We start from the raw sequence: 15,192 nt of genomic DNA on the forward strand, positions 1-15,192 counted from the left end.
TTTTCTGCACTAAACTTTATCAGCATGCAAAAGAGACATAAGAACACTGACAAAACCACAGTAAAAATACGCAGCAAAAACGCTGCAAAAAAAGCAGCAAAACCTGATTTTTTTTACGTTGCTTCTTTAATGCCAAGAGAGAAGATTTTGCCTGCGGAAAAAAAACGCTGCAAAAACGCAGTGTGTGAAAATAGCCTAATTGTGTACACATAAATAAGAAGAGATTTGTCCGTCAGCAGGGTGGGGAGAAACTGCCAGGAACCCACCGTGGATTAGTCACTTGAGGCACATAATTCCTGGACAGTTTCTGTACACACATATTCTGAAGCTTATCTGAGTAAAACCTACACAGCTGCAATAACACAGCCTGAGTCAAATTCATGTTTCCTGTAATTTGGACAGCTTGAATCTCATGTCAGGTTCCCTTTAAGATCCAAAGCCTATGACTAATATTATTAATTAAATCCTTCATGCGTTCTGATGTTATTTTTGGCTATTTCAGTCATGTCTTGGCACAGAAGTATACCACATATTAGACAAGACAGAGGCACCAAAAATACTTCCTGCAGACGAAAATAATCTGCTACAGCCATGAAGAGATCCCAAACGCCTAACTGCTGAGCGAGTCGTTTTAAATATCATGTTAACACTCCGGCTTTTATCGGGGTATTGACACCTGTCACACTGTTTCTTTGCTCTCATTTTAACTGCAAATGAGCATATTTTAACTGTAGGCGATACAGGAAAACACAGTCTGTATAGGGTTATACCGCAAGCAGAGTAGTGTTATATCAATCACCCGTCATCTGCTGTCAGCGTGATATGTTTTTTCTACCTCTCAGTCCTGCATCCTATCAGTAAGTGCAAATCATGAATGTTTTATGTTCATGAACCTAGCAGAAAGCTCAAAGGGAAGTTCTCAGAAATCTTTCCATTGTTCTCTTTTACTAAGGAGCCTTGCAGGGAATTACAATGAGTATTTCTTCTAGTATAGGAAAGGCACAATGAAATTTAAATTTCATGTTGTGCTCCTATCAGTCTGGTCTGTCTGTGCTGTTTTAACCATATTATATACAGTACAGACCAAAAGTTTGGACACACCTTCTCATTTAAAGATTTTTCTGTATATTCATGACTATGAAAATTGTACATTCACACTGAAGGCATCAAAACTATGAATTAACACATGTGGAATTATATACTTAACAAAAAAGTGTGAAACAACTGAAAATATGTCTTATATTCTAGGTTCTTCAAAGTAGCCACCTTTTGCTTTGATGACTGCTTTGCACACTTTTGGCATTTTTGTACAATTTTTATAGTCATGAAAATACAGAAAAATCTTTAAATGAGAAGGTGTGTCCAAACTTTTGGTCTGTACTGTATATATATATATATATATATATATATATATATATATATATTTTTTTTTTTAAATCACTGTCTAAGAATTATTCTTCTTTTAATATGATATTTTAAGATTTATTTATTTATTTTTACGTCAGGGTATCATTTATGGCAAGTGAATCTGTCAGCATGCCACATTACACTATTTAAATTAGCGTGTCTGCGTTAGCATTTTGTGCTAAATTACATTCCTATTACTGATATATATCATATTTTATTTTAAAACATTTTAATATTTTAAAGTTAAAGGGGTTATCCGGGACTTTTGTATTTTTTTTCTTATGGGGCTAAAAAACTAACTACCTGCATGTTCTTCCCGCCGCCGGCTCCTGCCAACGCAAAGTGATCATGGACCGCTCTTTCTAGTGATTGTGCTGCTTCACTGGACCTCAGGCAATGGGCAGCTGGCTGTCAATTAGCATGACATTGACAGAGATGCCCCAACAGAGCAGAGCGGAAGAGAAGAAGCTGCTTTGTTAGCGTGACATCACCAGAAGCCAAAGAGTCGCTGGCTGGAGTGGTCCAGAGGTTACAGAGGTTGTCCAGTCTAAAATGAAAATTTTGCAGTCACCATGTGACTGCAGACTTAAGAATCCTCCCAGTGCATAAATTGTGAGGATTCGCCGATGTCAGCACTGGGAACGGCAGTCAGGTATGCAATATGCATACTCCCAGGCAGAACCTGCTAGTGGGCGCGGCCTCGCTCAATACACTGGTATTGAGTGAGGCCGCACCCGCTAGATGGATTCTGTCAGGGAGTATGCATATCACATACTTTACTGCCGTTCCCAGGACAGACACCGGCTAATCCTCGCAGTGCACAGTGCACTGGGAGAACTCACAAGTCTGCAGTCATCTCTTTTAGACCCCCCCTTTAAGCTTGAAGAGGTTTTATGTTCTTTTGTGGGTACTTCCTATGAATCTGACTTCATATACAGTGTTGGCTGTTTTTAGCTAACCGATGTATTGTAAAGATATCATACTTATCGCAGTTTGCGCTCAGCTAATGCAAACACACACACTCCTAACTGCATTATTTGCTGTGACATAACAGGACTTTCATGAATGTTTATAGGCATTTATAGAGGAAGCCAAACATTCTGCTCTAGAAATAGTGTAAGTCTATGTGCCCACGATGCAGAAATGCTGCATATTTTTTCCGCATCTCCCTGGCAGGAAAAACGCATGCGGATTGTACATGCGTTTTTCCTACCAGGTAGAAGCGTTTGTCAAGCGTTCTTCACATGCATTTCTGCATGCGGGTTATCAAGCTCTTTTCCAAGCGATTTTAGCATCACTTGGAAAAGTGCTTGACAACTTGGTCACACTATATAAATCCATGCAACCGGCATGGATTTATATAGTGTGACCAAGTAATAGTTTAAAAAAAAGAATAAGAATGGTAAAAAATAAAAAATAATGATTATACTTACCTTCCGATGGCCCCCGGTATTTTCTCCGCTCCGTCCGGTCTCCCCAGTGTCTCGCGGTGGTGTGAAAGGACCTGCGATGACGTCATTGAGTTATGTGACAGGTCACACGACCGCCGACGACAGTGGTCGCGTGACCTGTCACATGACTAAATGACGTCATGGCAGGTCCTCACACCACCGCAAGCCGAACCAGAGACCGAACGCATCGCTGAGGAGGCCGGGGGACATCAGAAGGTAAGTATAATCTTTATTTTTTATTTTAAATTCTTTTTTTTACAGATTCTATGGTACCCGAGTCTGGAGGAGAGTCTCCTCTTCTCCAAACCCGGGTACCATCCGCATATTGAAACGCTTAATATCCGTGGGTGCAAATGTGCTGACACGGATATTAAGCGTTTCAGTGCAAGTCAATGGCGGCAATTACGCTGTGTGTCCGCAAAATTAATGGACATGCTGCGTATTTTCCGCAATGATAATCCGCAGCAGAAATTTTCGCAGCATGTGCACAGCACATGCGGATTATCATTGGGGACCATGGGGCACGTATTACCAAGCGTTTTTTAAGTGTTTCCGCGGCAAAAACGCTTGAAAAAGGCATAGTGGGCACGCAGCCTCAAGGGATATTCTCAAGTTCTTATTTTCAGGAGCAAACCGAGAGGGAGAGCACTGCTGAAGGTTGGCAGTTCAGACTAGTGGCATGGCTGAACTGCTGATACAACCTTCCCTCTCTTTTGGCTCTGAAGCTGGCTGGATCACTTGCAAGAGCCCCAACAAGCTGTACACTATAGAATTAAAAATTCTGTTGCTCTTGAAAACAGAGAGGATTTTTAATAATAGGTAAATTTGCAAAGTTGCTTGTTTTTTTTGGTCTTTGCAATCTTACATTTATTAAGATGAGACTACCTCTTTAATCATTTGCTGTGCTCCATGTGGTCAGTTTAGGAATTAGACAAATGTAAATGAGTGGCAAAAGAATTACAGAATGCCCAAAGTTAATCATGGCCTTCACGCACTTCCACATGTGTTTGAAAGACTGCTCTAGTATAGCTGAAACTCCAGAAAAAGAAGATTACAGTCAACGGCTGTCACTGCCAACATAACATGATGCTTGCCACTAAGTAGTTTCAATGGGTATTAGCTGATATTTCTAAGGATGTTGTGCTGTGAGAATCCTCTTCTGCAATTACTATGCTATGTAGATATATACAAAATACACTATGAAAAGAGATGATTATTAACAATAATATATTCAGGGCATTCACATTTTACATTCAGAATAATTCTACACAAAGGTAAAAAGTACATTGCATTACTTATCTTTTACTGATCCTGAGTTCAATTTGTATTATTGTCCAGATCTGCATTAACAATTCTGCAGGCTTTAGAGCCCAATTCTCCTACAATTCATTGCTTGCTCAGTGTTTGCTTTTTCCCACATCTATCAGATATTAATGCAATATGCTGTAATTATGCCAAAATGCCGGAATAGCATGCCTGATGAAGACGCTGACCTGGCATTGAAGACCATTGCATGGACTTTATGCCTTTAATTTTATGTTTGATTTTTTTTTATGCTTTCATGTAAAATTTTTATAATAAAATACTCATTGATTTTGCATCCAACTGAATCTATTTTGTATTTCATTTAGACTTCCCTAAAATGTAGCATCCAAAGCTCAGTAATATTTTCTGAACTTAATGTTAATTATTTACATGGATGCCCAGACATCACCAACGCTCCCATGCGGCTGCAGCTTGTTTTTCTTGTACTTGGACCTACACGATACGCTTAACTCCCAATATTGTGCCAGTTCGTTGCACAAAACCCTAAGGTGAGATGCCCTGTGGTGGGTTGGTAATAGCCCATGGTTGCAAACCCATCTTGAAGTTATTTACATTTGGAGGGGATAGATTTCTCTTTTTTTCTTTCCCTAACCCATTTAATATGCCATAAATATGCGATTGAGGAATACCTCTTCAAATAGTAGTCTTTAGAAGCAGGCTCGGACTGGCCCACAGGGGAACAGGAGAATCCTCTGGTAGGCCCCAGTGAAGAAGAGCTGATGAGCAGTGTTATTGCACTTGATTCACTCTTTGCAGAAAAGATATTATCTACTCATTCAGTACACAAGCTAGACAATTTAATATTGCATAGAAGTAAAAGTAAATTTGCGTACTAAGGTTGGGTCTTTTTTGCATATGACGCGCCCCCTGGGCCATGTTTGGGGAATACCCGGAGCCGGATCCGTTGCGGGTGGTAGTCCTCGTGGCGGTGACCCGGTCCGTGCCCAGGGTGTCAAACTAAGTGGCGATGTTTTTAGTGGCAGATGTGATATTGTTCGACTACGCCACCCGTTGAATGCGGTTACGAAACCGCCGCTGCAGGGCAGACCGCTGAGGCCGGTGGTACAGTTGTGCAGCGTGGGTAGTATAACCCCCAACGGGAGGGGTATGGCCTCAGGGCAGCGGACGTGGATGATGGGGATGGTAGTGACGCACCCCCTGGGCCATATTCTTTAGGGGAATACCCGGAGCCGGATCAGATGGGGGTTGTAGTCTCCGAGTGGCTGTGACCCGGTCCGTGCCCAGGGTGTCAAGCTCAGAGTATGTGGCAGTCCTACAGATGTTACAAAGTTCGTTATGTCGACTACGCCACCCGTTGGATTGCGGTCACTACGGCCGCCGCTGCAGCAGGGTCCGCTGAGGCTGATGGTGTTGGTGCAGCTTTAGATAGTATAACCCCCAACGGGAGGGGTATGGCCTCAGGGGGTCAGGTACAGAGGATGGGGGTTGTGGTGGTGCAGCGTAGATGATAAGTAAAGACAGAGTCGGGTTGTGCAGTTCAGGGTGTTTACTTACTGCAGATATTCCGGTCACTCCGGCCTTCAGTGACCACCCGAGCCGTGCTGCGTCCACCAGGTCCTGGATTCAGCCAACCCCCAAGCAAGTCCGGAGCGTGTCCCTGAGCCCTCCTTCTTGTCCTTTCTTCTGGCCGTCCCCACCAGGGATCCACCTAGGTCCAGCTCCCTCGGGCCTTCTGTTGGGAGACCCTTGGCCTTGGGTTCCCTGACCCTACACGTGGTTTGCCTTCAGGGTGGATGTGGTGGGTGGCCGTGGCAGATCCTGCCCACGGCCTCCGGTCTCTGGCTGAGGTATGCTTTAGCCCCCACCAGTTTGGGATCCGGTACCCTATTGCCAACTCTTCACCCTAGGATTGTATTTGGGGTCTCAGAGTTCCTTCTGTCTTCCCCTCTGGGTCTTTCTTTCTGTTCTCCTCTCTCTCTCTCTCTGGGCCTGGGGCTGCTCTGCTCCTCTTCCTCTGGCTTCTCTGCAAAAGGCTGACTGACTCCTCACAGACTGACTGACCCTGATCTTAGATGGTGCCCACCTTATATACTCCCTCTATGTGTGAGCTCAGGTGACCAGCACCCAATGAGCTCCTATCTTTACCCAGGCTGCTCCCCCTATCTGCCCCTACACTACTGGGATGTACCACCCCCCTCCCACTCCAGCCAGGAACAGACTCGGTCGTACCTGCACATTTCTAAGTGGGAGTACCGTTGGTCTGCTCCTCGGAAATGGGATGTGTGTAGTGCATGCAGCTTTCTGAGCTCAGTTCCACACTCCATCCTTACCCGGGAGTGGAATATCACACCTCTGGGTTGAGGTGCAATACCCCTGTAGCAGCCGAATCCTCAGGGTGCTACATTCCCCCCTGGTAAATCACAGCACGTCCTCGGGCTGTAAGATATAAAACACCAAACATACAATTTTTTTTCATATAAACATAATAAAACATATAAAACAACATATATTAGCAGCATCATTAAACTTTTCATATAAATAACATTCTCGTCTTCTAGCTCCTCCTCCGGACACTGTGCAACGTGTGCCCGGGAAAAGTGCAACAGTTTCTCTAGAAAAATGGTTTTCCTATAAAACCGGTAGGGGGCGCTTTAGGAAGCGCAACTATTTACAAGGGGATATGGCCGCTCTCAGTCCTCGGCCAGGTATTAGGAAAGGGATGACCGCTCTCAGTCCTCGGTCAGAGGGATTAAGGGAAATACGGGTAACAGTTCAATTCTCTGGTCCCAACGGGGACTACAATAACAGCAGTTCACTGTGCCCCGACGGGCAACTATATACAGCTTCTACTCCGCTGTACTCAACGACGACGTCCTCCTGCTCTTTCTTTGTGGTTACCTTTAACTTCAGACCCGTCCGGGTCCTCTTGCTCCTCTTCACACCGCAGCTCCTCCTCCGTCAGGCGATGCACATGGAGGGCGTAGGGTCCTTTGGCACACTTGTGCCGGGTGAAGGTGACCTCGTCCCCTATATACAGGTCACGTCCTCTGTGTCCCTCCGGTAGGTGGGACTCAACGTCTCTTCTTGTCACGAAGACGTCGCCTGGGGTGCGGTGATCTCGGATGAAGCCCCACCCGTGCTGCATATTGAACTTGATCACAGTCCCGGTGGAAGGGGGACCATGAGCTGCACGGGGATTCCTCCTGGCCCGGCTCTTCTGCTCCGCGCTCTTTATTTGGGCTTGTTGTTCCCGGACCCGCCTCTCTCTCCGCTCCCTCTCAAAGACCTCGAGCTGCTGCCGGCAGCACTCTGCACGCTCCGCTGCAGCTGCCCGGGTCTCCTGAGTGAACCCCATGAGGTCTTCTCCGGTGGGGTCCCACTCAAACTGTGCCTCCTCTAGCGGGGGCGAGGTCCTTTTTACGGGCTTTGGAACCGGAATCAGGGGTTCATCTAGGGGTCTCTCTTTCCGGAGTCGGGGATGGTGAAACTCCGGTGGCCAAATAAAGGGCTGCCCATCCGGGCACGTATGTTGGGCGAACAGATCTTCTCCCAGATGCGGCACTCTTGGTTTTATGGGCGCGGTGGTGGTAGCGCCCGGGTTGCCCAGGCCTTGCGGCCAAGCCTGGGGCACCTGGAAAGTGAAGGGCACCGTAAGGACGGCGGCGCCCTGGGCTACTTGGCCCTGCGACCAGGCCGGTGGCTCCGCGGAGGTAGGGGGCGCTGTTGGTATTGCGGCGCCCGGGGGTACTAGGCCTTGCGACCAGGCTGGTGGTACTTCCTGCTTGGTCACGCTCGGGGTCGAGGCGTATGACGTCACAGGGGTCGCGGCTGCGGCTTCCGGTTGAGGCCTAGTCTGTGGCGGTGACGTTGCGGTTACGGGCACGGCAGGGGGTACTTCGGGCTCTGCGACGGGGAGCTGGGGCAGGTACGCGGTTTCCCGGTTTGGGGTAGTGACGTCCCCTTTACCTGCCTCCATTCGTTCGGCTCCCTTCTCGGCGCCGTCTCCGGCCTTCAGTCCTCCTGCGCCATCCTCAGAGGCGGTCTGTCTCCTCGTCTCGGGTGGCGTGCTCCGCTGACGAGTCTCGGTCCGCTGGGCCATCTCTCGGCTCCACTCCGCCAACGTCTCTCGTTGCACCCGGGCCATTCTCCGTGCGAGGCCCTCCAGCGCAGTCTGTGCACACTCCCGATCTCGGGGGAGCTGTGCCAAGACCTCCACTAGGCCTAGTGGGGTCGTCGCTTCTAGCAGGCTCCTGACCAACGGGTCGGTGCTGCTCTGCTCTCCTTCCGTTGTCTCCAGCAGGCTCCTGGCCAGCGGGCCGGTGCTGCTCTGCTCTTCTCCCATCTCCGGGTAAGCTTCTTCTGGACTCAGCTCTAGGCTTCTTGTCTCCGGGTGCGCTCTCTCCAGACTGCTCCAAGCGACACCCATCTTTGCTCTCTTGTTCTCAGTCCTCCCACTTCGAGGGCGGTCCCGGGGCCACTTGGTGATTGTCAGCTCCAGGGGCAGTTCTTTCACGCTGACAGACACCTCTAGCATCACAGTCTCTGTTGGTGGGGGCGGTTTCCACTTTTGGCGCCATTTTCGGTCCTGGCCCACGATGGGAGGCGGCCTCTCACCACCCTCTGGCACGCCCATAATGGCGTCCGCTCTTCCAAGGCGGGAAACCTTTGGAAATGGCGGGAATCGTCTCCCAGTGGCGGGAAACTCTGCAGATGGCGGGAAAAAGCTGTTAATGGCGGACAACCGGCGGGAATCGATCTGTGATGGAGTCCGATGGCGGGGACCCTCCGGAACCGGCAGGAGACTTCTTTTTGAGGTAAACTTGTTCTTTTCTTCAGGCATGCAGTACCCGGGTGTTGCGGGCACGTTATCCTGCCGACTACGCCAAAGTTGACGCACCCCCTGGGCCATATTCTTTAGGGGAATACCCGGAGCCGGATCAGATGGGGGTTGTAGTCTCCGAGTGGCTGTGACCCGGTCCGTGCCCAGGGTGTCAAGCTCAGAGTATGTGGCAGTCCTACAGATGTTACAAAGTTCGTTATGTCGACTACGCCACCCGTTGGATTGCGGTCACTACGGCCGCCGCTGCAGCAGGGTCCGCTGAGGCTGATGGTGTTGGTGCAGCTTTAGATAGTATAACCCCCAACGGGAGGGGTATGGCCTCAGGGGGTCAGGTACAGAGGATGGGGGTTGTGGTGGTGCAGCGTAGATGATAAGTAAAGACAGAGTCGGGTTGTGCAGTTCAGGGTGTTTACTTACTGCAGATATTCCGGTCACTCCGGCCTTCAGTGACCACCCGAGCCGTGCTGCGTCCACCAGGTCCTGGATTCAGCCAACCCCCAAGCAAGTCCGGAGCGTGTCCCTGAGCCCTCCTTCTTGTCCTTTCTTCTGGCCGTCCCCACCAGGGATCCACCTAGGTCCAGCTCCCTCGGGCCTTCTGTTGGGAGACCCTTGGCCTTGGGTTCCCTGACCCTACACGTGGTTTGCCTTCAGGGTGGATGTGGTGGGTGGCCGTGGCAGATCCTGCCCACGGCCTCCGGTCTCTGGCTGAGGTATGCTTTAGCCCCCACCAGTTTGGGATCCGGTACCCTATTGCCAACTCTTCACCCTAGGATTGTATTTGGGGTCTCAGAGTTCCTTCTGTCTTCCCCTCTGGGTCTTTCTTTCTGTTCTCCTCTCTCTCTCTCTCTCTGGGCCTGGGGCTGCTCTGCTCCTCTTCCTCTGGCTTCTCTGCAAAAGGCTGACTGACTCCTCACAGACTGACTGACCCTGATCTTAGATGGTGCCCACCTTATATACTCCCTCTATGTGTGAGCTCAGGTGACCAGCACCCAATGAGCTCCTATCTTTACCCAGGCTGCTCCCCCTATCTGCCCCTACACTACTGGGATGTACCACCCCCCTCCCACTCCAGCCAGGAACAGACTCGGTCGTACCTGCACATTTCTAAGTGGGAGTACCGTTGGTCTGCTCCTCGGAAATGGGATGTGTGTAGTGCATGCAGCTTTCTGAGCTCAGTTCCACACTCCATCCTTACCCGGGAGTGGAATATCACACCTCTGGGTTGAGGTGCAATACCCCTGTAGCAGCCGAATCCTCAGGGTGCTACAGTAGAATTGCACGCAGGCACCAGGAACCACTCAGAGACGGTGCGGTGTAGTTCAGGGTCTTTACTGGTGACAAAGATAGACCCTCCCGGGAGTACTGGCTAGCGGTCGGGATCTGGTCAGTCCGTGAGCAGACAGGATCTCCCCTGGCCAGGCGGAGTTGTAGGCCTCCCCAACTAACTGTACTCTTCTTGGCTACCTTGCTAGAAGCGGGTAAAAGTAGCCCACGTCCCTGAGTGTACCGTGTGGTGCTCACCCGTATGGCCGGTGACTCGGGGCCTTCTGGTAGCCTCCGCTCCACGACGGCGGTGCTGGTCCCTTGCGTGTGACCGTGCCTTCGGGTTTCTTGGCCAGAGGACCTGAAATCCCCTGCCGGTCGGTTTCTGCTGCTGGGTATGGAACAGTCCCCACAGCCTCGGACTCCGTGTCCGGTGGGATCTCTTCAGCCAAGGCGAGCTATCTCGCTTCCAGCCTCTGGCACTCACTCCTGCTCCTACAGAGCTCCTGTTGTCACTTTCCCTGCAACTGCTCCACACCAGACCAGACTGTGTCTCTGTCTGTGTTCTTCTTCTTTTCTTTTTTTTTTCCTAACCCCACCTCAGCCCCAGTTTATATAGGGGAAGTTCTTCCCCTCCCAGGACTGGGCAGGAGGTGTGGCATGCATAGGATCCCTGACCAAGAGACCTCCCACCTGCTCACAGACGTAATATTGCTATTACTGTGGTAACCAGAACCCTGGGGTGCCACACATACAGCTGAACAGTGATCCTAAGAGTCCACGTTTTTGGTGGACCTTTTCCAACCCAGTCAGACATTGTTTTTAAGTTGGACACAAGTCAAATGATATTTTCCCACTCTGGTATGCAACGTCAGAGATGACTGTGGGTTTATGATTGAAAATCTATAATAAATTCTGCAGTTTATATGTCCTCCTTGTGCTCGCAGACATTCCCTCTTTTCTCCCACCTTCCAAAAGCATATTGGATAGTTCTTTGCCATTAAATAGTCCCTAATGTATGTGAGAGTAGATGTCAACAAATGCAATTTGTATATAATGCTGAATCTGGCACTGTGTACCTAACAGGATATAAGTTATGTGTACATTCATTTAATATTTCTTGGGTCTAGATTTAATTCCATATAAAATGCTTGTGGTTAGGACTTTAAAAGTGGGCCCTGCTATAATCTGCTGAAAGCGAACGCTCAGGTTTCCTGCCACATTACACATAGTCTCTAATGTACTCATTTGTGTGCTCTGAATTCTTGTGCAAGTGATGAATCTGGAGTCTTTATGCAGACCCTGCTTTACCACACAGCAGGGGGCATGCAGATTTCTCAATGTGCATTACATGAATATTTTTATAAAGGGTGCAAAAAGAAATTCAGCAGCAGAAACTTGTGAACCATCTACATTTTGCACATTCTTTGATGAATTTTTTTAACCCCCCCATGCACATAATAGTCAAAGTCGTGTGATATTATGTATAAAGTACGGTACCTATTATGGCTCGTATATCAATTCTCTTTGAGGAAGCAATAACCGCGGTCACACAATGGATTCTTATTTATTCTGTGAAGCTATGACGTTTATTTTATAGGTAGGTCGCTCACCCTCCGCTATAAACGAAGGAAGGGAATGATTTATAGAAATATCAAACATAACGTTCACTCTGTGACTTCAATATAACTCATGTCTGTAATGAATGCCTATGTACCAGGGAGACAATGGACATATATTGAAATAACTTTAGACTAAGACAAGATTGAGGAATTCTTGAATATTTCTTGTGTTTATGGTATTTTTAATACATCTGTATGTAGAGAAGAAATATAATCTGATGTAACATTTCAGCCATGCCAAAGTAGTCTTTAGTTTAAGCCTGAGCTCTACTATAAGAACAATTTTATTACAATGTACTATTATAGGAACAGTATGTTATTAATAGCCAGTTAGTACTTACTATTAGCATTTTTCAGATAGCAATTATGAAACTCTCCATCTCCTAAGAATGGAGGTTTGTCTATTAAAATGATTTGGAATGATATTCTAACAAGCAGTGTAAGCCCTGCCAGCTTTTGGTGCCACGTAGACCTCTTTGAGAGCTTGCCAGATAGTCACAAAGTTTTATAGTTTCATAGATGAAACCATAAAGTATCGAAATTAAAAGCCTTTGGGGAAGCTGTTTCCATGTCCTCCAACGGCAGGTGAACAGCCTCCTTATAGATGTTTAATACATTGGTTTTACACCTTGTACACATTTTTCCATGATATATCCCCATTAAAACTGATTAAAACCAATGCATCCTGTAAAATAGTAGAGTCAGCCGGTCTAGGATAAAATAATGCATTGTCCTTCATGCCTCAGAGATAGCATTTATTTCTAGACAGTTAGGTGAAGACAAACAACCCCCATATAGTGATAAGTTGTTTTTGACAATATCCATAGACATTCCATAATGTTGGTATAAAGTCCTGACCATTCAGTAAGTACATGCGGTACGCCAAAAGTGACACGTTTTTAACAAGATTTTGTTCTATAGGAATGTCATACTTATGAATACCCACCATTTTTTAGTCCGTAATAAGTGTAAAATCGGCCCTGGGTTCAGTTTTACTGTCATTTAAAAATACCAAATCTCCACCATGGCGCACCCTAACTTCAAGTTTTTATCCAATAAATGAGTATTGATAGATTAAAGCTGTCCTCCTCCCCTGACATTAAATGTGACGTTACAATTCTAATATATACTCACCATATCTAATGTCCTCCTGCTGCTGTTGCCTCCATCTTTCAGATGGGCAACGCTTTCTTCTTACCCAAAAGGACCACTGAAGAGGCATGAGGTAAGTCTAAACCAGTGATGCATAAGGTTATCTGGTCCAATAGCCAACTTGCCATATTTAACCAATCCCAAGGGCCGCAATAAACCTATATTGCATTCATAACATATTGAAAAGCTAATAGGTGTCACATACATCTATCGGAAGAATGGGCTGTTGTTGTACACCAGAGTCTTCAGAAAAGACCATGCAAACATGCAGGTATCTTCCTTGTATAGGTTTCTGAAAGAACTATATTTTCCACATCTCCCATAATTTACAAGGTATCTAGTAGCATTCACACATTGAGTCCTCTCCACCTCATCTACTGCTTTCTGTTATGCTCCATAGGAAAACCCCAATTCTGCCTGCCGATATGGGGGTCTCACAGATGGTAACACAGAGCTCCATTAGTATTTACCTGTCCCTGCTCCCACTATATGTGCCACTTCTCTTTTCTGAGCAGCAACCAGACACAGACAAGCACATCTGGAGTCGCAGAGAGAGAGCAGAGCATAGGTTGTGCATCCCTGGTCTAAACCATGACTTCTATGCCATTCTCTCCCTGAACCAGCCCTGATGACTATAGTGCTGTGTCCATTCCACGGCAGAGAACAGACTGGGGAAGAATGGTTTAGACTTTCCACAGCACTTCTCATTCGTCTCCATTGGTCGTTTTGGGGAAGAATCAAAAGGGCAACACGGGTGGCTCAGTGGCAGCTTTGTAGCGCTGGGGTCCTGGGTTCAAATCCCACCAAGGACAACATCTGCAAGGAGTTTGTATGTTCTCCCCGTGTTTGCGTGGGTTTCCTCCCACACTCCAAAGACATACTGATAGGGAATGTAGATTGTGAGCCCCAATGGAGACAGTGCCCATAATGTCTGTAAAATTGTCTGAATTGTAAAGCGCTGTGGAATATGTTGACGCTATAAAAATAAAAAGATTATTATTATTATCTGACAGATAGATGCATCAGAACAGTGGACATCAGGTATAGTGACTATACATTAGGGATATATAGTCACATCTAATGTTAATGGTGGAGGGTTGCTTTTATTATTATTATTAATTATTATAGCGACATTTATTCCATGGTGCTTTACATGTGAAAAAGGGGTATAATACAAGAACAATTACAATAATCTTGAACACAATGTGACAGCGACTGGCACAGGAGGAGCGAGGACCCTGCCCGCGAGGGCTCACAGTCTACAAGGGATGTGACTTAGTTATGAATATGCATAATGAATATGCTGCTTTATTGTGTTATAATAACATAAGCGCGGGGATTAAGTATAGTTATCCCTCCTCTGCTAACCAGTTCAATGGAATTTCTTCCTTGTGTTTACGATTTGCGTAATCTCAACTAGTGCTTAGAGTAGCAATGTCTGACAACCTCAAACAGATAGTGGCTGTAAGTCAGAGTATCCCGAGCATTCAACTGTCAGACATAACTGAACTGCATGCCATAGCACTCTTTTCATATGTGACATCAATAGTAGAAGGCAGTGTCACCATGTAGCATAAAACAACTTGTGATCTGTCTAGGGAAGGCGTGTGCTTCTTAACTTTGTAACATTCTCTATTTTTATTCTGGAAACCACAAAGTATAGTTCAAGAGTTTTTTCTCTCTCTCCTCTTTGGCACTATTAGTGGTGACGTTCAGAAATGCAGTAACAGCGCCTCAGGAGTCTCCATCAAAGGGTCAAGCAGCAGCTCCAGTGAAACTGACACCAGCTCTGAATCAGACTCAGAGAGTGAGAGTAGTTCCAGCGAGAGTGAGAGCAGCCAGCCATCTGCATGTACCAGCCCTGAGGTAAGCAATTCTTCACAGTTTTCTCAGGAAGATATGAGTTATGTTTGTACACCCATCTGCTGAGAATGTGTGATCCTCCAATATGTAGACTGTTCTTACAGGTAGATTACATACAGGTAGCCTGTATCATGCATGCTCAATTATCCTAAAATGCAAGTTTAGTAGCGGTGGGGTGTATGGCCGAATTCTCAGATATAAGTTTAGTGTAACAGGAGATGCTCGAAGTTAAATAAACATATATCATGTAAAATTGTATGAGACTAAGATTCCTATATTTATTAGTAAATTCTTACCTTTGGAGAGT

At 46.7% G+C, this 15,192-nt stretch overlaps 1 protein-coding gene across 5 annotated transcripts in view; it reads left to right on the forward strand.

The window, feature by feature from the left end:
• Nucleotides 1-15,192, forward strand: part of AFF3 (ALF transcription elongation factor 3) — a 563,963-nt gene that overhangs the window by 492,294 nt on the left and 56,477 nt on the right. For all 5 annotated transcript variants that reach the window (XM_073664860.1, XM_073664861.1, XM_073664864.1 and 2 more), the window contains one exon: nt 14,726-14,888. In XM_073664860.1, coding sequence (XP_073520961.1) covers nt 14,726-14,888 — 163 coding nt within the window. The remainder of the gene's footprint in view (nt 1-14,725; nt 14,889-15,192) is intronic.

Source organism: Phyllobates terribilis, unplaced genomic scaffold (genome assembly GCF_046119375.1).
Source record: "Phyllobates terribilis strain yellow unplaced genomic scaffold, ASM4611937v1 Scaffold_2__4_contigs__length_985480577, whole genome shotgun sequence".
Lineage (NCBI taxonomy): Eukaryota > Metazoa > Chordata > Amphibia > Anura > Dendrobatidae > Phyllobates > Phyllobates terribilis.